Source organism: Anabrus simplex, chromosome 7, assembly GCF_040414725.1.
Source record: "Anabrus simplex isolate iqAnaSimp1 chromosome 7, ASM4041472v1, whole genome shotgun sequence".
Taxonomy (NCBI): Eukaryota; Metazoa; Arthropoda; class Insecta; order Orthoptera; family Tettigoniidae; genus Anabrus; species Anabrus simplex.
In genome coordinates, this window is record NC_090271.1 from 111,080,077 (window position 1) to 111,102,550 (window position 22,474).

Below are 22,474 nucleotides of genomic sequence, written 5' to 3' on the forward strand. Positions count from 1 at the left end.
TTCAGATTTTCCTTTTTTGCAACAGATAGCCTCTTTTATCTGTCAATTAATACATTAAAAATAATCATAAGTTAAATACTCTTGGTGATATACGCGTTCTGCCCAAACAATAAAAACGTCTTAAAATGTTTCTTTCCATGTACCCGTTGTCGAGGAACGTAAGTCTACCAGTGGTGTGCACCGAACCCCATTTACCCCAGCGCTGCTTTGTATTAAGATTTTCTTATTATTCCTTACAACGCTTTTTATAAAGTTTTAAAAGCTGCGAATATCACCAAGCCAACTATAGCTGTCTCGACAATCCGCTCGCACCACCGCAATTCAGCTTCTCCAGAGAGCTGGCTTTCCTTACCGGCGCGAAAGAGAGCTACCCCAGTGAAATTCATGTTTCTTGGTTGACACATACACTTGAAGCTTCCTTGTCCTGCAAGCGGGGTGGAGCTGTGGGTCCTCCCCAGACAGCAATTTACGGCGACAGGACAGCTAGCTTAGGTAAGGTATCTTAGTTTTAATGCTTCACACTCGAAGTGTTCAGTGCCACACAGTAGAGACTACAAGGAAACTATGAACATATTAGCAGTATAGCTACTTGCACATAGTCTTGCTGATAAAAATTGAGCCAGTTTAGAACTCTATTATAATATAGAAGAACATATTTTATTTTTGGATTTCGGCATGTATAAAGTTTTTTCGAGCAATTCACTGATGGCACGAATAGAGTATGTTTTCCGATAGCCGCAGAATTTGTTTTATTATGCCCAGCATGAACACAAACCTAAGCGCGAAATAAAACAATTTTGTCTTTAGTTGTCTGTGATGGTGATAAATAGTAAAATTTTGCAGTGTTCCTCTTGGATTATAAGAGGTTTCGCGAGTTCTGTGGCGTTCTTCGTGAAAATAACGTGTGCTATATGTCGTGACGAATATTTTCCCTCGTTTGTCGTTGATGCACATACACTCAGTAAGAGAGTGTAACTATAAAACTTCAGTGGCGGTAAAATACCAGTTAAATTTTGGTCCCAGTGTGTAAAAACCATGACTGTACTATCACGAAGAGTGTGAGACTGTAAGTACATTGTTTAAAATCTGCTATAGATTAAGTTTTGATGGTGTCGTCATGAATATCAATTTGGAGTGTGTGGTTGAAAATATTTTTGAAAAACCTTTCTCAGGTAGACCTATCCACGAAAAATGCAGCCTTATAAAATGGTAATGTTGACTTTAGACCGTATCGTGGGGCTACAATTTCTTATATTTAAAAACATTTTTTTTTTTTTGCAACTGGGGTAACTAATGTGTTCACCGCACGCCACCGAAGTCTACGTTAAGAAAATGTGTTAATTTCCCTGTTGGAAAATTAAATGATCATAAATATGTCTTATATTTATGTCGGCCTTCAACGGTTGCTAATTTCAGACGACCGCAAGCCATAAAACAGCCTGTATGGTTGCTAGTTTACACTTCCATCACACATGTTGTCACATGAGAGTATTCCGTTACACAAAATTTCGGTTCACCCCTAGCTCTAAGACATATTCATGTCAAAACGTCTTGATAATATTTAAAGGAGCAGTCAGGTCTAAAGTCACTTGCCGGTTTTATTATTATTAGCGTATGGTAACGTACACAAAACAATACACAGATTAAATATACATGAACAGTAAGCACAAAATATTATATACATAATCACAAGATATACACACTATAACATTGAAAACAATCATGCAAGCAAAAGGGTTCAAAGAGTTAGATCTAGATTCTCTAGCCATTGTATGGCCTCAGCAGAAGCCACCAAAAAGTCCTGGATGGATCCAGCGAATGCCTTTCCAATGCATTCGGTGACAATATGGTCGATCGTCTGCTTAACTGCACCACAGTCACAGATTGGAGAAGATCTCATACCCCACTTAAATATCATTGATCCACATCTCCCGTGGTTAGTATGGACTCTGTTGAGGGCTACCCATGTCTTGCGGGGCAAATCAAAGCCAGCTGGAGGATTCTTATAATTGAACAATATTTGCCATTGAGTAGGAGCTACGCTGTTCAACTCTTGTTGCCAATCAGTTTTTGGAATGAAATCCCTCCTAACAAGTTCCTGTGCTGTTTGAATAGGAGGAGATCTTTATTTGAGGCGGCTGAATCTGACGTTAACATCTTCATGGATGGGGAGATCAGTATTGGTTAATATCTTGTTGTATTCTCTAAGCAAGTTATTCCGTCTTCTAATTCTAGGAGGTTCTATGTGGCTGAGCACTGGCAACCAGAAAAGAGGAGTAGATTTTACTGTGCCACTTATCACACACATTGTTTCATTCAGGACCGTGTCCACCTTTCTAGCATGACAGCTGTTGATCCAAACTGAAGAACAGTTCTCTCAGTTGTGGAAAGCACCAGCGCCATAGCTGAAGTACGCAAAGTAGATGCCGAAGCTCCCCATGTGGAGCCAGCAAGTTTGTGATGTTGTTGCGTGACCTTAATTTGGCTGCTAGTTTGGTTAGATGTTTCCTGTATGATAACATTCGGTCGAGAGCAACTCCAAGATATTTGGGGTTGGCATTATGAGGGAGAAGACTTCCACTAAGTGACACTTTCAAGATGATATTCGCTTGCCGGTTATTTAAATGGAAGAAGCAGGTTTCTGTTTTAGTAGGGCTTGATTTTAAGCACTAAGTTTTGAAGTATGTCTTGCCGGTACGATTACCTAAAAATGGAAGAAAAGTTACAATAATATTGTTTCTTGCCTGAACTTGGTGTAGACAAGAGAAGCAATAATAAAGAACTTGATTAAATACGCGTCACGGCACTTACTCAACTCGCTATCAACTGCTTAGAGTAAAAATAGATAAAATGAAACGTAAATAAATGTTTTTTAAAGGCACTTCTAACATCCATTGTATTCAAATGAAAATGCAGGAAGTAAATACCAGTATCATTGGACTACACTACAACTATCACCGGCTTATTTAGGAGAAGCAGTGTAACTTAACAAAATACTTACCCCCACTGTTGGGCGTCAATTGTATCATGACTATACTCTTCACACTATTAAATTCATTCGCCTCACGCTTGGATTCCAATTGTAACACCTCCTTACCTCACATCTAATAATAATTAATTTCGTTAAACCTATCTCATATACACTGACTGACAGAGCAAATGCAACACCAAGAAGGAGTGGTTAGAAAGGGATGAAAGTTGGGGAAAAAACAGAGACGGCACGGACGAATAATTGATGTTTATTTCAAACCGATATGCAGGTTACACAATGCGCACGGCATCGACTCAGTAGGATGTAGGACCACCGCGAGCGGCGATGCACGCAGAAACACGTCGAGGTACAGAGTCAATAAGAGTGCGGATGGTGTCCTGAGGGATGGTTCTCCATTCTCTGTCAACCATTTGCCACAGTTGGTCGTCCGTACGAGGCTGGGGCAGAGTTTGCAAACGGCGTCCAATGAGATCCCACACGTGTTCGATTGGTGAGAGATCCGGAGAGTACGCTGGCCACGGAAGCATCTGTACACCTCGTAGAGCCTGTTGGGAGATGCGAGCAGTGTGTGGGCGGGCATTATCCTGCTGAAACAGAGCATTGGGCAGCCCCTGAAGGTACGGGAGTGCCACCGGCCGCAGCACATGCTGCACGTAGCGGTGGGCATTTAACGTGCCTTGAATACGCACTAGAGGTGACGTGGAATCATACGCAATAGCGCCCCAAACCATGATGCCGCGTTGTCTAGCGGTAGGGCGCTCCACAGTTACTGCCGGATTTGACCTTTCTCCACGCCGACGCCACACTCGTCTGCGGTGACTATCACTGACAGAACAGAAGCGTGACTCATCGGAGAACACGACGTTCCGCCATTCCCTCATCCAAGTCGCTCTAGCCCGGCACCATGCCAGGCGTGCACGTCTATGCTGTGGAGTCAATGGTAGTCTTCTGAGCGGACGCCGGGAGTGCAGGCCTCCAGGCCTCCTTCAACCAATCGACGGGAAATTGTTCTGGTCGATATTGGAACAGCCAGGGTGTCTTGCACATGCTGAAGAATGGCGGTTGACGTGGCGTGCGGGGCTGCCACCGCTTGGCGGCGGATGCGCCGATCCTCGCGTGCTGACGTCACTCGGGCTGCGCCTGGACCCCTCGCACGTGCCACATGTCCCTGCGCCAACCATCTTCGCCACAGGCGCTGCACCGTGGACACATCCCTATGGGTATCGGCTGCGATTTGACGAAGCGACCAACCTGCCCTTCTCAGCCCGATCACCATACCCCTCGTAAAGTCGTCTGTCTGCTGGAAATGCCTCCGTTGACGGCGGCCTGGCATTCTTAGCTATACACGTGTCCTGTGGCACACGACAACACGTTCTACAATGACTGTCGGCTGAGAAATCACGGTACGAAGTGGGCCATTCGCCAACGCCGTGTCCCATTTATCGTTCGCTACATGCGCAGCACAGCGGCGCATTTCACATCATGAGCATACCTCAGTGACGTCAGTCTACCCTGCAATTGGCATAAAGTTCTGACCACTCCTTCTTGGTGTTGCATTTGCTCTGTCAGTCAGTGTACATGCTTGATAATATTAATGATTTATAATTTCCCGAAACTGTAGTAAATGCCAACAAATAATGGTAGAACATAAAAGACTCCTCTCAGGTAGCGTTCATAAACGCTCAAAACTGGTGCTGTGTTGACTGTGCCTTACCTAGTGCCCCCTGCAAATGATATGACAGAGCACGCAATCAAGGTTGCTGTAACTAAATTTAACCGACAGTTTGATTCTATTATTTATATTACCATGAAAGGAAACTTGCAATAGTCTATATTACAAATGAATTCAGTTGTAATCGAGCTAGCGAAGCGAGAAGTTGTATTGTTCAGTGAGTGGTGAGTGAGAAGAATGAATATTGCTCTAGAGCAGTATCGCGCGGCCATAGGGCGATGGCACGGGTGAGTGCAGTGTGTGTTCGGCGAGTGGTAAGGCTCACCTACGACAATCTGGGCTCGAGGGAACTATGATGGTGGCAGCAGTAGTGACAATTCTTCTGATAATAGGAGGCGTAGAAGTGAACCCTGGCCCAATGGGATCATTGAGCTGGGAGGACATAGAAAATATTAGGGAAATAATCAGAGATGCTTGCCAGATTGAGCAAACGAGAGAGCTAATTTGCGAGTTGAGATATGATATGACAGAAATGAAAGACTGTATAAAAGAAGAGAGAAGAATTATGACAGAAAAGGTGGTGGAAAACTGTAGGGAAATAGAATTATTGAAGTAAAATGTGAAGGTGATTGAAGGGGAAATGGAAAAATTAAAGTAGCAACAGAAAATGACTATCCAGGACGCAAGGAGGAAAAATATTTTCATATACGGCATTCCGGAGAACGAAAAGGAGGATTTGAATGATCTAACGAGTAAAGTGTTTGATTTTATAAATAATCACATAAAGATAAATTGTAAAGAAGAAGATATTGATGAAATTTATAGAGTGGGGAGAGTCAAAGGGAAAAGACCTATTAAAGTTCATTTCGGCTCTGAAGGCGAACAAAATTATCCTCCATTGGAAGAACTTAAAAGGAGAAAGAATTTGGGTGAGAAGAGATATGGATAAAGAGACAGTCATGGAACACAGAGTCTTGCGATTTCATCTAGTAAAAGCTAGGAACTATGGACTAAAAGCATACATAAGAGGCAAACGTCTTATAGTAGGGACTGTAATTGGTCGCGTATTTGGTCAGTTGCACAGCTACGGGAAATGGATAGGCAGTTGAATTCATCGCACCAGGAAGTGAAACTGTCTGTAGAGCAAGGAATGTGCCAGTCAGCTGCCTGTACCGTGGCCGATAACGTACACTCTGATGACAAACTTCGTACTCTACAGGAGAACAGAAGCCTGCAGAGTGACGAACGTATAGTAGAGGGGGATTGACAACCAGCTGACTGTTGAGTCGACACGAATCCAGGGAGCAGCTGTCCATCTAATGAGAGAACCAAGAAGTTGGCTGGGCAAGGTAAATCCTTGAGTGTAATAGCCTTCTGGGTCAAGAAAGGCAAAGGACAGAAAGACAATTTAGATAAAGAAATTATTACTTCACCAGAGGGTAGTATTCTAGAACTGGAGACAAAGAGAATAACTAGAAGTAAGGCAGGTAACTCGTCTGAGGGTAAAAGTAAGAAATAGCTAGAATGGAATATTGATACGGTCAACATTGAAGGTTTTTTGAACACAGGTGAAATTGTTAACGGCAGAAATTACCTTCGTTGAGAGTTGGATAGCACCGGGATATGAAGTACATATTAAAGGTTTTAAAACGTATAGCAAGTCAAGGGGCAGGAATGCTCGTAAAGGTAGATATCCCGGTGGTATACTAACCTTGATAAGGGAAGAAGTAAAGGAAAAATTGAAATAATAGAATCAGATATAGAAGAAATACTTTGGGTGAAAACAAGGGTAAAAGAGAAGATGGATGTTAATCTATGTCCCGCTTTTGTATACATTCCTCACGAGGGCTCGACATTGGCAAACAAGGAATTCTTCACAGAGTTAGCATTAGAAGTAAACAGATTAAAGAATATACATTTAGGACATAGGTATTGTAATAATGAAGGATTTCAATGCAAAGATTGCAGACTTAAAACCAGTTTATTGTAAATAGGCTGAGGAAATAATAATTGGAAAATGAACTAGTCAAGATAAAGGTTGCAATAACTATGGCGGCAAACGATGAGAATTTTTTGGAACAGAAGAACTCTATATTTTAAATAGGTGGTGGCCAGGAGATGAAAGGGGTAATTTAACGTTTATAACAGAAACGGGTGGTAGTGCAATTGATCTAGTATTATGTTCTAAGGAGGCATTACCACTCATTAAGAGGATAAATGTTAAAGACTGGGGAGAATCACATCACTTACCCATAACTATAAATATGGTAAGCACGGAAGAGAATAGTGGGGGAATTATCAAAGTAATATTAAAGAGAGATCAGTGATAAAGTTTATATAAATAGAAGACCTTAGCGAAGAATTCAAGGAATATTTCGAAGGGAGGTCCTTTGAAATTATTAAGACAGGAATTAAGACCGCTGTGGAAGAAAATAAAATAGATGAGGCGATAAAGCTAATAGAAAACACAATACTGATGGCAGGTCATAAGAGGCAGGCTCGGGAGTTAAGAATACAAAGAAATAGTGGGTGGCACAATGAAGAATGCAGGCGAAAAAAGCGGAAGCAATGAAAGCAATAGACACATTCAGAAAAATAGGCGGGCATGAATCAAGAACTGCATTCTGTAGCAAAAGAAAAGAGTACAAAGAATCATTGGTATGAACTAAAGATTTTTGGCAGAAGAAACAGACTGACTACTTAAACAGAGATGCTCTGAATAATGATATTAAGAAAGTATGGCACAGAATAAATCAAATTTGTAAAGATAGAAAAAATATAACTCAGCTAAAGGTGAATATAAGTCATAGAGAATGGATAGAATACTTTAGTAAACTATTAAGTGGTGAAGATAGTTGGAAACTGGATGTACAGAAGATGCGAATCTCGAAAGGATTAGAGTGCACCCTGTCTGATTTAGATAAGAAAATTTCAGCCGACGAAGTAAAGGAAATATTAAAGAAAGGGAGAAAGGGGAAATCAGGAGCAATTTCTGGTATAAACAATGAATTCTGGACGGAAGCAGGCAAAAACAGCTTTATCCTAACAAGTATAGTCAAAATATTTAACAAGAACTTCGAAGGAGCAAGATTCCCTGAATCATGGCAAGAAGGAATCATCTGTCCCGTATACAAGATCTAACCCAAGTAATTATAGAGGGATTACGTTGCTAGATTCTTTAAGATATATACAGGGATATTGGCAAAAATATTAAGGAATTTGGCGGAGGAGTACTCGATCATGTCCAGATTACAAGCAGGATTCAGAAAGGGAATGAGGACAAGTGACAATATAATGGTAATTAAAACAATAATAGATAAATATAAGAAGAAAAGAGGCAAGTTTTACATTACTGTAATCGATTTAGAAAAATCGTTCGATTCGGCGATTAGAAGAGCTGTCGTCCACAAGTTGGGGCAGATCGGAGTATCAGCTAAAATTATAAGAGCAATTGATAGCATATATTCGGAATTTAAATGTACTGTCAAAGTTAAAAATGGTCTAGTAGTGCGAGAGATAACTTATAAAGTGGGTCTTAAACAAGGGTGTCTATTAACGATATTTTCCACTCGAATGAATTTGAGAAAGGTGCTTATCCATGTCTCGAGTATCAACATATTCCAGGCCTAATCTTTGCGGACGATATAATTCTACTCGCATTAACACCCAACAAGATGCAAAATAGTATTAATGAGATAGAGAACTACTGTAAAGTGTGGAATTTAACGGTTAACCCACAGACAACCAGAGTAATGGTCTGTAAAATGGGTGTAAAGCTTTCGAAGAGTGAACAGTGGTGGATGGGTAAGACAAAGTTAGAAGTGGTCAAAAAAATCGAATATTTAGGGACGATTGTAAGTAGTAATGGTGGATGGTCAGACCAAATAAGAAGAGCAAAAATAAAGGGAATAAGTGCCTTGGCTAGTATCAAAATATTGGATAAAAAGGTGCCTAACATAGAATACAAAGTTCTGGAAAATATATTTAATGCACTAGTTAAAGCTAAGGTATTGTATGGATCAGAAATTTGGGGAATAGATCAGGAAATTGTAGCATTGGAGGAAATCGTTAGTAAATTTGCCAAAATAATTATGGGACTGCCAAACTGTACTGCACACAGTGGAGCAAGAATGATGTGTGAAGAGGTGAATATACGGGCTGATATTGCGAAACGAATAGTCAAGTATTGGTTGAGATTATAAACGGGAGGAGGTGGTGAAATATTAGGCATATACTATCAGCACCAAATGAAACATCTAAGCGAAGGCTACTGGGTGGATGGGGTGAAGAGTACATAGGATTGGGATCATACTGGGTAAGTAATATATCAAGGAATGACAGGAATTGCATAAGAAAGTAGTTCAAAGAGTGAAAGATATAGAAAGACAAACAAAAAGGACAGAATGAAACAGCAAGAGAGCACTAATAAAAATTTGTCAAATAAGTGAGAATATGACTATAAGGGTACAAATGTTAACAAAAAGGGAAATGAGAGGAATAATCTGGTGGTTGATGGGACTGTATAAAAATAAAGCTTTAAGAGAAAAAATGACGAAAATGAATGTATTTTATGTAATTCAAACATGGAAGTGGCACATTTGATTGAGGATTGTAAAGAAACAAGAAATATCAGAGAGAAATACCTAGAAAGGAAAGAGTTGGATAAAATCCTAAATGAACATGAACTTTACACACTTTCAAGGCTATTAAACAGAGAATGGAAGGAACCGGGAAAATAACAAAATTAATTCAAGTTATTAGAGGTATTTGGGGAAAAAATGTAAAGAAAACAGAGATAATTACATGTAGTTACGGAAGAGGTATCCTGGACTGTACAACTTAGTTAAAATCCAGGAAATGCCTCATAAGGATAAGGTTGTATACTTTTCAAAGATATATTTAAGTAACTATTAAGGAATATGTCTGCGGTAGTAAGCTGTAATTGAATGTGGTATCAGTTACAAGTGAGTTGCATTTCGAAATTGAACAGAACCAGTGATATGTGATAGCGATGGATGCGATGATCGGTCGGTCTCTTCTCCGGCTTTGGTGGCCATCCGTGACTGGGGGAGGGGGATGTCCGTTCTTTGTGTCTAATCAATCGTGTGGAGTTAAATATATTTGATTTACCGTAATTAATAATTCTGTTTGCATGTGAGTGCAATGGACGCGGCGGGCGGACCTTCCCCCTCTCCCCGGTGGGCGGTTGTCCCTGATTTGGTGGGGGGGGGGGTGTATGTTCGCTGTTTTCATAAGGATGTATGTATGGGGTATGCAACATATACTAACATTATGTACCTGTTAACGAATTTGAATATCTTTGAATTTTCCTATCTTGCTTTCGTTTATTGGTTTGTTGGTTTGTTAGTTTGTTTGGCGTACGTTAAATTTAACCACATGTAATGTTTTAGATTACAATAAACGAATACGCTCTCCCCAGTTGGTGGTCTTCCGTGGCTGGGAGAGAAGTGTATTCATTTCATTCATTTCATTCATTTCATTCATTCATTCATACAAATTAATTTACGATTCTAACAACCTGAATCAGATCAGCCTTGGTAAATATTCCCCTTAGGAATAAAAATGGCATCCCAATTTTCGTAATGGACGAGTACTCACTCCTGCTAATCGTTGATTTCCTATTCGCTTTGGACATCACTTCATGATGATTCAATGCTGTCTTTGATTCTTTTCCCTGGGTGGGACATATCGTCGTTGGGCCTAAAAAAGCCGCTATGCGATCATATTTCAGTTTAGAAATATGAGCAGAAAGATTCTGTCATCCAAGGTTCAGTACTGTATGAACTGCTGTATATCAAAGAATTTTCGTTCTAAGTTATACATGTGCTGCGAGTCAGTGTTTCTCCCCTCAACATTGTTACATAACGGTATTTCGAGGCGCAACGACGATAATAATTTATTGGAAGCGTTCCTCATTATGCTGGCGCGTAAAACACCACCTTCTTTTCCTTGCAGTTTATTGACTGGCCGACATACTAGTATAGTCTTAACTTATAAACCAGTACCAGTGTTATTATTATTATTATTGTTTAACAATTTGATTTGCGTCGCACCGACACAGATAGGTCATATGGCGACTATGGGATAGGAAAGGGCTAGGAAGAGAAGGAAGCGACCGTTGCCTTAATCAAGGTACAGCCCCAATATTTGACTGGTGTGAAAATGGGAAACCACGGAAAACCATCTTCATGGGTGCCGACAGCGGGATTCGAACGCACTATCTCCAGAATGCAAGCTGATAGCTGCGTGACCCAAACCGCACAGCCTCTTGCTAGGCTCCAATATGTTAACACCTGATGATGCTTGAAAGGCTATCACCAAATAGTCTGTGGAACTACTAAATCTGGAAATTAACCACTCTCCATAGATAACAATTAACTTTTACGATCAAAATAGGCTAAGTCCAAGAGTTCAGCACTAATAATCCTCACTACTAATTTATAAGATATGACCGACAGGATGACAGTGCGACAACAGTTCATAGCTCATATATGACAGTTCTTTATGTGTATTATTTCCTCATTCACGCGAGTTTATTCTCTGATAATTCACAGTGTTTTCGTCTTAACTTCAACTTTAATGAATTCCGTTTTAGTGTAACCCAGCCACGTTTTCATCTTAAGTTCTACTTAAAAGAATTCCTTTTCTAGGTCACCCACCATATTTTCTTAAAATCTCTGTCTGTCTGTTAGGTCATCAGCCCAGAGGCTGGTTGGATCCTCAAATAGCACCACCAAAATTTATGCGGTTACAAGGAAACCACAAAAGATGCAGATGCAGAAGATGCAGAAGGAAATACGCCAAAAATAAGATAATTTACGTCAATGGATTAACCTTAAATTGCTTCCTCTTCCAGGTGCCTCCCATGCAGATGAAATTGGATACCTCTTCAATGTTGAAATGCTAAACACGGAGGTGCCATCGGATTCTACGGATGCGCTCACTCGAGCCCGAATGGTCAAACTATGGACCAACTTCGCTAAGACTGGGTAAGATTTCAGATTTCATTTTACTGTATTAAGACTCCACAGTTTACAACTCATGACAAATATGTTAAAAAATTATTTAAATATTCTTCCAGCTTAGAAAGTTTTGTGAACATTATAATTTGTTGTTTACTTTGGATATAATAATAATAATAATAATAATAATAATAATAATAATAATAATAATAATAATAATAATAATATCTATTTGGAGAAGGAATAAAACCAATTTCACTATTAGGCCTAATGAGTACAGAGCTTGACCTGGAATTTCGATCAGTGAAGTGCAAAGGGTCGTAACTTTATTAAAAACTGGAAGAGCAACAGGTCCAGATGACATTCACTCTGAAATTTTAAAGTTACTTGTTGAAAACAGTGTTATATTACTAACCGAGTTTTTAAATTATATGAACAGGACAGGATACGTCCCACAAGAATGGCTTAAATAATTTCTAATCACCATTCCTAAGACGCCAAATGCCACTAAATGTATCTAATACCAGCTCATTAGTCTCTTGAGTGAAGTTATTAAATTGCTTCTAAAGACAATACATTTCAGAATTCATAAACGCGAACTGCACATAGGTGACTAAAAATTTGGTTTCCATGTAAGGGGTTCGGGACACGTGGGGCTTTGTACTTCCTGACGACATTTTTACAAAATTATAGAGACCAGTCTAAAAAAGTACATATGTGCTTCATTGATTGTGTCAAGCATTCTGAACTTGTGCGAATTCTGAGCACAGCTGGAGTAGATAGTGAAGGTCTTACTTTCTTCAAATAGCTGTATGAACATCAAGAATCTTCCGTGAGAACTGGAAACTCCCGAGACTCGCGCTACCAGGATCAAGCAGGTAGTACGGCAAGGATGCATGTTATCTCCCCTGCTGTTCAACCTGTATTCTGAGCATATCTTCGGACATACTCTTCAAAAGCGGAAGATGGAGCAAAAGTTAACGGAAAGTTTATCAACAATCTGAGGTACGCAGATGGCATTGACAGTACTAAAGGTCTTCAGCGTCTGGTACACAGAATCGTATCAGTACACCTGCACTTGGACTCAGAATTAACACCGACAAGACAAAGATGGTGGCTACTAGAACTCGTAACAAGCACATTCTTATGAACATTTATGGGGAACAAGTTGAACAAGTGCGGAAATTTAAGTACCTTGGCAGCTGGATTACTAAGGACTTGGACCCGGACTTAGAGATCCGTGTGCGAATAGAAATGGCTCGTGCTAGTTTTCTGAAAATGAGGAATCTACTGTCTAACAAAAGCCTCACCTTCCAAACACGTCACAACTTGAAATCAAGAAAGACTTTGTGAGAAACAACACATGGAATTTCTATAAGAACTTCAAAACTAAGCTTGCAGGATATCAACAACAAAGGCTCTGCTTCATGAAAGAAAATGGACAGTTGGCACTAAACAAACAAGAAAACTGCGAGGAACTCGCCAGTTATTTTTAAAAATTACTGAAATGTCCAGAACCAACACAAAGATTTTCTCCACAAGAACCTGAAAATACTAATCCAAATTCATTACCATCAGAGGAAGAAGAAATCACATGACAGATCAAGAGACTTAAAAACAACAAAGCATCCGCTGAGGGTGGAGGCCCAAACGCCATAAAATAAATCACAATCATTCAAGACATTTGGAAGACAGAAAAAATCCCAGAAGACTGGAAAAATTCATTAATTCATCCGCTACACAAGAAGAGAGACGGAACAGATGTAAACAATTACAGAGGAATCTCACTAGTATCAGTTGCTTACAAAATTGTATCCCAAAGTCTTCTTGATAGAGCACAACAACAATTAGAACCAAAAATCGGAGAATATCAGGCAGGATTCAGAACAGGCCGATCGTGTCCAGAGCAAACCTTGAACCTAAAGCTAATCCTAAGACATCAGAGAATGTGTAGCAAAAATTTATTCTGTACATTTGTTGGTTTCAAAAAAGCCTATGATTCAGTTGATAGCAAATCACTCTTTCAAATATTGAAAGAATAAGGTTTAGACATGAAAATACTTTCAATCATAAAGCAGACACTGACTGCCACGAAGCCACTGACCTCAGATCCCTTTGAAATCAAAACGGGATTAAGATAAGGAGATGGACTCTCGCCCTTACTCTTCAACTGCGTCCTTGAAGAAGTGATACAAGAATGGTGCAAACAGAAATTGGTCCTCAAAGTTCACCAAGCAATCACTTTAGGCAGAGGAAAACTAGCGACAGATTGCTTAGCATTTGCGAACGAACTAGCAATACTAACCCAAGACATTTCAACAGCCCAAAATCAAACTGAATTCCTGAAAGAAATTGCGAAGAACGTCGGCCTTCAGATATCTTTTGAAAAGACAGAATACACGGCCTGCAACAAACATGTACCAAAATTCATGGAAGCAAAATATGGCAAAATTAAACGAGCATCACATTTTAAATACCATGGTGGAAAAATTCAGGAAAATGGACTCGAAATAAAAGCCAATGAAATTAGATGCCAAAAGATGGAAACTGCAAATCGACTATTCCAAAATATCTATAACAAAAAATATATCTCCTAGCATACAAAACTGAGACATTGCAATACTGTCATTAAACAAGAATGTCTTTATGGATGAGAGACGCTAATTTTGAACAGGAAAGCAGACATTGAAAACATTGGATAAAAGGAACGCAAAAGCATAAGAAAAATTCTAGGCAAAAATACACCAACGGACAATACCAACTTAGAGGCAGACAGGAAGTCAAACAATACACACAGATGCGCAGTGACATTAGAAAACGCAGGCTAAGATCCTTTGGTCATATTAAAAGAATGCATTCAGACAGACGTACAAAACATATGGCCGAATTCTACGAAAATAGGCGTAAAGCGAAACAGAAACAATGAAATGGATTGGCGATATTAAAACCGTTTTGAAACAGACAGGAATTCACCAGCAGATATCCGAAACAGGGTAATCTTCAGATCCAAAATTCACAAATGCCAAGTTGACCATGAGGAAAGACCAAAGAAGAAAACTGTAAGAACCTGGTCTGAAGACAGAAAGGAAGCCCAAAGTAAAAGAATGAAATAAATATGGGCACAAAAGAAGGAAAATGCACGCCTCTAAGTACTTTGCGTAGTCCTAATGGGCTTATTCGCATGTAATAATAATACACGGGATCCGACCCGACCATACATTGAAGCCGAGGACCTGGAAAGTTTGTCCAGACCGAGTCGGAAGAGGCTCTGACACTGGGCGCGGTTATTCAGCGCCAGACTAGACCCAACCATCGTATTTTATCTCTGGACAGTTACTTCCAGTCCTGGTGGTTCAATTCCGTGGCAAAACTTGAATTAATAACTTCATATATTATTTATTCATTAATGGTCAATTTTGTAATTTTAATTTGATATTTATAATAATAATAATAAACACTTTATTAATCATCATAATTAATAAAGATACAGCACACACATTGTGCATTGTATAAACAAAGTTTGTCATATGTACTGTCACTTCTCACTATTACAAAAGTTCACAATAGATAATCCCCGGTTTTTGCATGTGATTACGTGATATCGACTGCAATGTTCATTGCACAGCTTGCAAACACAGGTTTCGTCGGGGTCATAGAAGTACTCAGTGTTGCAAAGTTTATGGTGATACCCATGGACCGCCATCGAGTTAACGAAATGTCGCATGTCTTGATTGGTCTTTGTCCATGTTCTATTCATCATCGCCTCCGTTGGGTAGAAATCGAGCCAGATTTCTTCCCTCTTCTTCACTCTGTCCTGCATTAATTTTTCCCAAGCATCTGTGGATGGAAAACCTCGCTTCATTCGGAGGTCCTCGATGAAGAAGGTTTCCTTTGCAAGCTCATATGCAAGCCTTGATTTTGTGTATTTTGATATTCCCAGTGTAGCTTTCAGGAAGCTCGACTTGACTGCTTCATTTGTCTTCAGTTCAGCCAAACCCAATTTATTCCATATAATGTCCAGTCCATATGTGGCAATTGGCGCAATTTTCGCATCGAATAGTTTCATAGCAGTTTCTAGTGAAAGCTTGGTAATTGTTTTAATATCATATATAGCTTTGGTGGCCGCCGTTGCTCTAGACTTTATGTGAATCCTATAGGTTGTTGTTGTTGTTGTTGTTGTTTGCATCTTCAGTCATAGATACGTAAATGTATTGACAGTCTTGAGGACTGTAGATCCTAGGTATATCCTGTCACTTGCGGCCTCTCGGCCACCTTTCCGAAATGTCATTTTCACTGTTTTCTCTGTGTTAATTTTCATCTTGTTATCTTTTGCCCACCTGTCTAGATTGTCTACAGCTTTTTGCACATCATGTAGGGAACTTGATCCAATGACCATATCGTCTGCATATAAGTATATTTTCAAATCCTCTATACCTTGCTGAGTAACCTTTACCACATCGTACGTCGCAATGTTAAACAGCAAGGGGCTTAGTGGGTCTCCTTGGAGTACTCCGTTGGTCTGAATGATCAATTTCGAAGTCGCGACCTGGTCATCAATTTATATGTAATTTGTCGTCAGTATGTTACTTATCAGAGTCGTGAGATTGTCTTTCCCCATTATTGCTTCCAGCTTCGCGATTATTAGTGGCCTGCTTAACGTGTCGAAAGCTTTTGCATAATCAACAAATACTGCATGGAATTTGCCTCTTGGATGTCTGAGGGCTTCTTCAATGTCATTGATGAGGTTGTTAATGGCATGGAGGGTGCTCCTTCCTTTACGGAATCCAAACTGTTCCTCTGGAAGTTTGTGTTCTACTGCGTCTGTAACTCTTTTTGTGAGAAGCTTTGTCATTATTTTCAGCATGCATTTTTCTATAGCTATTCCTCTATATGAGTTAGGGTCTGACTGGTCGCCTTTTCCCTTGTACAACATTTTCATAGTCGAGATTCTCCAAGATGTTGGGATGTTGCATACTTGTAGACAGAGGTTCATTAGGTTTGAAATCGCCGGTAATAGTGTTTCTGATGAGTCTTTTATGTGCTCGATGTATATGCCATCGGGTCCTATGGCCTTCTTATTTTTAAGTGACATAATAGCTTCGTACACCTCTTCCTTTGTGAACGGGTCAGTTACTTCTTGGTACGATCCTGTTATCGCAGCCTCAGTATTGACGTCCTCATCCATATTTAGTATATTCCTAAAGTGATCTTCCCATGTATCCATTTCTATCATTCCACTGCTTTGCATTTTCCTAGGCTTTAATGCTACAAACGGGTCCTTGATGGCATCCTTCACGATTTTTATCGCTTCCTTTTCCATATGTTCATTTCGTTTTACCGACAGCAGTTTCTAGTATTCCTTCCTGATGACGATATATTGCCTTATTGTCTCAATGCTCATTTGATATTTATAGTAGAATATTTTCCATAAACTATATCAAACTCAATGGCTGTCTGACTCTCTGTCTGTAATGCTGTCCAGTTATAACTCGAGAACCACTAGATGGATGTCCGCCTCCGTAGCGTAACGGTTGGCGGTATTAGCTGCCGTCCTGGGAGGCCCGTGCTCGATTCCCGGTACTGCTAAAAACTTAAGAATTTTAGGAGGGCTGGTACATGGTTAAAATGGCACATGCAGTTCACCTCCATTGGGGATGTGCGTGAAAAGAGTTACACCATCTCGGAATGAGGACATGAGGTTACTTTTTTACCAGATGCATTTTTATACAGTTTTCGCTGTTACATAGGGGATTTTTAATTAAGATTTTCGTCCGTAAAATATTACCAATGAAACAAAACAGAGCACTAAGATTTCTGTCAAACAACTCGAAAGAAATGATGCCAGGCTACAATTTTATCGACTTACGCCACCTAAACAATTGAAGATATCCACAAAGTACAGGGTTACAAATTGTAGAACATAGAAAGTGCAATAAAATGTTCATTTGTATGAAGATTACATACGTATCTTTAAAACTCGGCTCTAATAACTCATGTTATGTTTTTAACAGTATAAATCCCGCGCTAGGTTCGGGAATAGCATTCCATAACTCGAAAACCGCTGAGAAGATTTTTATACGGTTTTCACTGTTGCCTAGTGGATCTCCCAACGAAGGTTTTCATGTAAAGTTGTGACTATAAGGGCGGAGTGCGAGGCGGCCGACAATAATGCCAGCGAGAGATGACAATTGCGGCGCAGTTGCAACAATGTGGACGATGGCGCCAGTAGCGAACAAAACAATAACGCCGGCGAATTGAAGTCCACGATAAGGAAACTCCTGGAAGCAGCTGGAGGCTGAATAACGATCGACCAGGCGCTCAGAATAACCTGGAAGTGGGAATCACTAGAATCTTCTACGGGTCTCTATACAAAGAGCGCAACTTGCGCACGCCAGTCGGTCTGGAGTCAGTCTCATGGGAGTCAATCTTCACTGCATCAATCGCGAGTGAAAGTAAGAAGAATGTATGAATGAATGAATGAATGAATGAATGAATGAATGAATGAATCAATCAATCAATCAATCAATCAACCCTCATCACTGGTCTGCATTTACATAGGACTGTCGCCCAGGTGGCAGATTCTCTGTCAGTTACGTACTGAGTCTTTTTCTTAAATGCTTTCAAAGAACTTCGAAATTTATCGAACATATTCCAATCCCGAATTCCTCTTCGTATAAATTAACATTTTCCCCAATTTGTCCGCTTGAAATTCAACTTTATCTTCATATTATGATCTTTCCTAACTTTAACAGCTCTACTGAGATAATTCGTCTTCTAACAAGACTAGTAGCCTCACGGCCAGTACCACGCAGCCAAGTCGCTCGATAAGAGTAGAAATGAGGTCGTGTATCGAAGTTAGTGCCATCTCTCCACCGACAGCTCGGAACATCCCGCTTAGTTGAACAGTTCGTCTGCTTACTCCCAAGTGTTCCCACCCAAAAAATAGTAATATTTTCATAACCGTACACGTTTGTCCGAAATAACCGAGAATAAAAAGTGTTGTTTTCCTCAGGACTTTCTCCAGACCTCGAATCAAGCCTGAAACTATACTCTAATTGTCGTCTTACGAGAGACTTGTGTGCCCTCTACTTTACATCCTTACTACAACCCTTAAATAACCAAGTGAAGATCTGTAGATATGGTATGGGCTTTTGGGCTTATGCCATATCAAGGAAACAAGGTGAAACTCTTCACGTTTCTCAGAAAAACGCAGTGGCTAATTTCTTTATGGAGAATTTTGAGAGAGAGGCTATTGCTTCGGCGCCCGTCAAACCTATGATTTGGTGGAGGTATGTGGATAACATATTTGAGGTATGGACAGAAGGTCCTGAGAAATGTCCTGTATGTTTAAACCACTTAAATCAGCAACATCCTTCAATTAAATTCACTATGGAGATGGAGTCGGATGAATGCTTTCCCTTCTTGGATGTTCTAGTAAGAAAGAAACGAGACGGCTTCTTAGGACATACCGTCTAACGTACGCCTACTCACACGAATCGCTACCTCCATGTAAATTCTCACCACCATCCAGCACAAAATCAGGGCATTCGCACGACAATCGCCACCAATTTGTGAGCCATCAAATATCCAGGACGAGATGGACACATTCAAACTCACGTTCAAGGGTAATGGTTACAACTCAATGATGTACAGATTCATAGAGACCTGCATCCCTCAGGGACAACTAATCAAAACTCACAGAAAGAAGTAGTGTAGCGAACTGCCTACCTGCCTTACATTCACAACACCACAGATAGAATTGCCTTCGCAAGCATAATATCAAAACCGTGTTTGGCACAATCAATAAATTTGCTCATAGTTTAGGTAAAAGCAAGGACAAATTGTCTCCACTATTACCCCATGACCGGGCAAGTTGGCCGTGTGGTTAAGTGCGCGCAGCTGTGAGCTTGCATTCGGGAGACAGTGGCAACCCTGAAGATGTTTTTACGTTGTTTCCCAATTCCACACCAGGCAAATGCTGGGGCTGTACCTTAATTAATGTCACGACCGCTTACTTTCTACTCCTAGGCCTTTCCTATCCCATCGTCACCATAAGACATATATGTGTCGGTGTGACGTAAAGCAAATAAAAATAATTACACCCTGGGGTGTACAACATTCCCTGTACTTGCGGCAAGGTATACATTGGCCAAACATGCCGGGGCACTGGGACTCGCATCAAGGAACACCAAAGAAATATCCGTCAAAACCAGCCAGAAAAGTCAGCAAGAGCTGAGCACGCCCTATCACCGGGTCAAGATGTCGACTTCCAAGATGTTCGAACTTTTACCCACACTAAACCCTACAGGTCTAGGGTTATACGGGAAGCTCTGGAAATACGTAAAAATTCTATCTATTTCAACAACGACAGTACCTATCAATTAAGTAAAATGTTGTTTCCAGCCATTAAGGATTTGCGTACCGTACGTAGTTCTCTTCTCTGTCCTTTCTATATTGTTATTTCGTTTCGGTGTTTTCCACATTCGTACGTTCGTCATCATCAGTTGGTTCATTCTAAGTTATGGGTTATGTGTTATGTCGTATTGTAGCACGGCCGATTGGACCCCTTGCTGCGCTCGAGCTAGCTAGAGCGACGCATCAAGTCGGCCGTGATTGTAGCTTAATGTTGTCGTCATCTCCCGCTTGGAGCGCTGTGCCTGCATACAGCGAGCCACCTGGTGACGAACGAGCGTATCACTACAATTATCCAACGGTAAAATATTTTTCATTTCAAACCCTAATTATTAAAGAAGATTTCCTTCCGAACAGCCGAGAATTTTCCTCTGAAAGACGCGGAGCAATTTCTTCTTGAAACATAAAGAGTTTCACCTTGTTTTCTTGACACGGCCTAAGCCCAAAATCCCACATCATGTCTACAAGAACGGGGCGTGAAAACATCAATGTTAACAAGTGAATATCTTCCCTTATTTTAACAGCTATATACTTACAACATTCCCCGTGAAGTATACGTTCACTCCAACAACACAGCAATTAAAACTGAAGAGAAGTTTCCTCTCGATGAAGCTTACAACCTGATTTTTCACTCCCATTATCAGTACATCAATACTGATCTGCATTTAGGGCAGTCGCCCAGGTGGCAGATTTCCTATCTGTGGTTTTCCTAGCCTTTTCCTAAATGGTTTCAAAGAAATTGGAAATTTATTGAACTTCTCCCTTGGTAAGTTATTCCAATTCCGAACTCCCCTTCCTATAAATGAATATTTGCCCCAATTTGTCCTCTTGAATTCCAACTTTATCTTCATATTGTGATCTTTCCTACTTTTATAAACGCCACTCAAACTTATTCGTCTACTAATGTCATTCCACGACACCTCTCCGCTGACAGCTCGGAACATACCATTTAGTCGAGCAGCTCTTCTTCTTTCTCTCAATTCCTCCCAACCCAAACATTGCAATATTTTTGTAACGCTACTCCTTTGTCGGAAATCACCCAGAAAAAATCGAGCTGCTTTTCTTTGGATTTTTTTCTAGTTCTTGAATCAGGTAATCCTGGTGAAGGTCCCATACACTGGAATTATACTCTAGTTGGGGTCTTACCAGAGACTTATATGCCCTCTCCTTTACATCCTTACTACAACACCTAAACACCCTCATAACCATGTGGAGAGATCTGTACCCTTTATTTACAATCCCATTTATGTGATTACCCCAATGAAGATCTTTCCTTATAGTAACAACTAGATACTTACAATGATCCCCAAAAGGAACTTTCAGCCCATCAACGCAGTAATTAAAACTGAGAGGACTTTTCCTGATTGTGAAACTCACAACCTGACTTTTAACCCCGTTTATCAACATACCATTGCCTGCTGTCCATCTCACAACATTTTCGAGGTCACGTTGCAGTTGCTCACAATCTTGTAACTGATTTATTACTCATAGAGAATAACATCATCCGCAAAAAGCCTTACTTCCGATTCCACTCCTTTACTCATATCATTTATATATATAAGAAAACATAAAGGTCCGATAATACTGCCTTGAGGAATTCCCCTCTTAATTATTACAGGGTCAGATAAAGCTTCACCTACTCTAATTCTCTGAGATCTATTCTCTAGGAATATATCAACCCATTCAGTCACTCTTTTGTCTAGTCCAATTGCACTCATTTTTGCCAGTAGTTTCCCATGATCCACCCTATCAAATGCTTTAGACAGGTCAGTTGCGATATAGACCATTTGACCTCCAGAATCCAAGATATCTGCTATATCTTGCTGGAATCCTACAAGTTGAGCTTCAGTGGAATAACCTTTCCTAAAACCGAACTGCCTTCTATCGAACCAATTATTCACTTCACAAACTTGTCTAATATAATCAGAAAGAATGCCTTCCCAAAGCTTGCATACAATGCACGTCAAACTTACTGGCCTGTAATTTTCAACTTTATGTCTATCACCCTTTCCTTTATACACAGGGCTTACTATAGCAACTCTCCATTCATCTGGTATAGCTCCTCTGACCAAACAATAATCAAATAAGTACTTCAGATATGCTACTATATACCAACCCATTGTCTTTAGTATATCCCCAGAAATATGATCAATTCCAGCCGCTTTTCTAGTTTTCAACTTTTTTATCTTATTGTAAATGTCATTTTTATCATATGTAAATTTTAATACTTCTTTGGCATTAGTCTCCTCCTCTATCTGGACATTATCCTTGTAACCAACAATCTTTGCATACTGCTGACTGAATACTTCTGCCTTTCGAAGATCCTCACATACACAGTCTCCTTGTTCATTAATTATTCCTGGAATGTCCTTCTTAGAACCAGTTTCTGCCTTAAAATACCTATACATGCCCTTC

At 40.1% G+C, this 22,474-nt stretch overlaps 1 protein-coding gene across 1 annotated transcript in view; it reads left to right on the forward strand.

Annotated features, from left to right (window-relative positions):
- LOC137501520 (juvenile hormone esterase-like) overlaps positions 1-22,474 on the forward strand; it is a 124,758-nt gene that overhangs the window by 98,271 nt on the left and 4,013 nt on the right. The window contains exon 10 of the mRNA XM_068228606.1: positions 11,542-11,674. Coding sequence (XP_068084707.1) covers positions 11,542-11,674 — 133 coding nt within the window. The remainder of the gene's footprint in view (positions 1-11,541; positions 11,675-22,474) is intronic.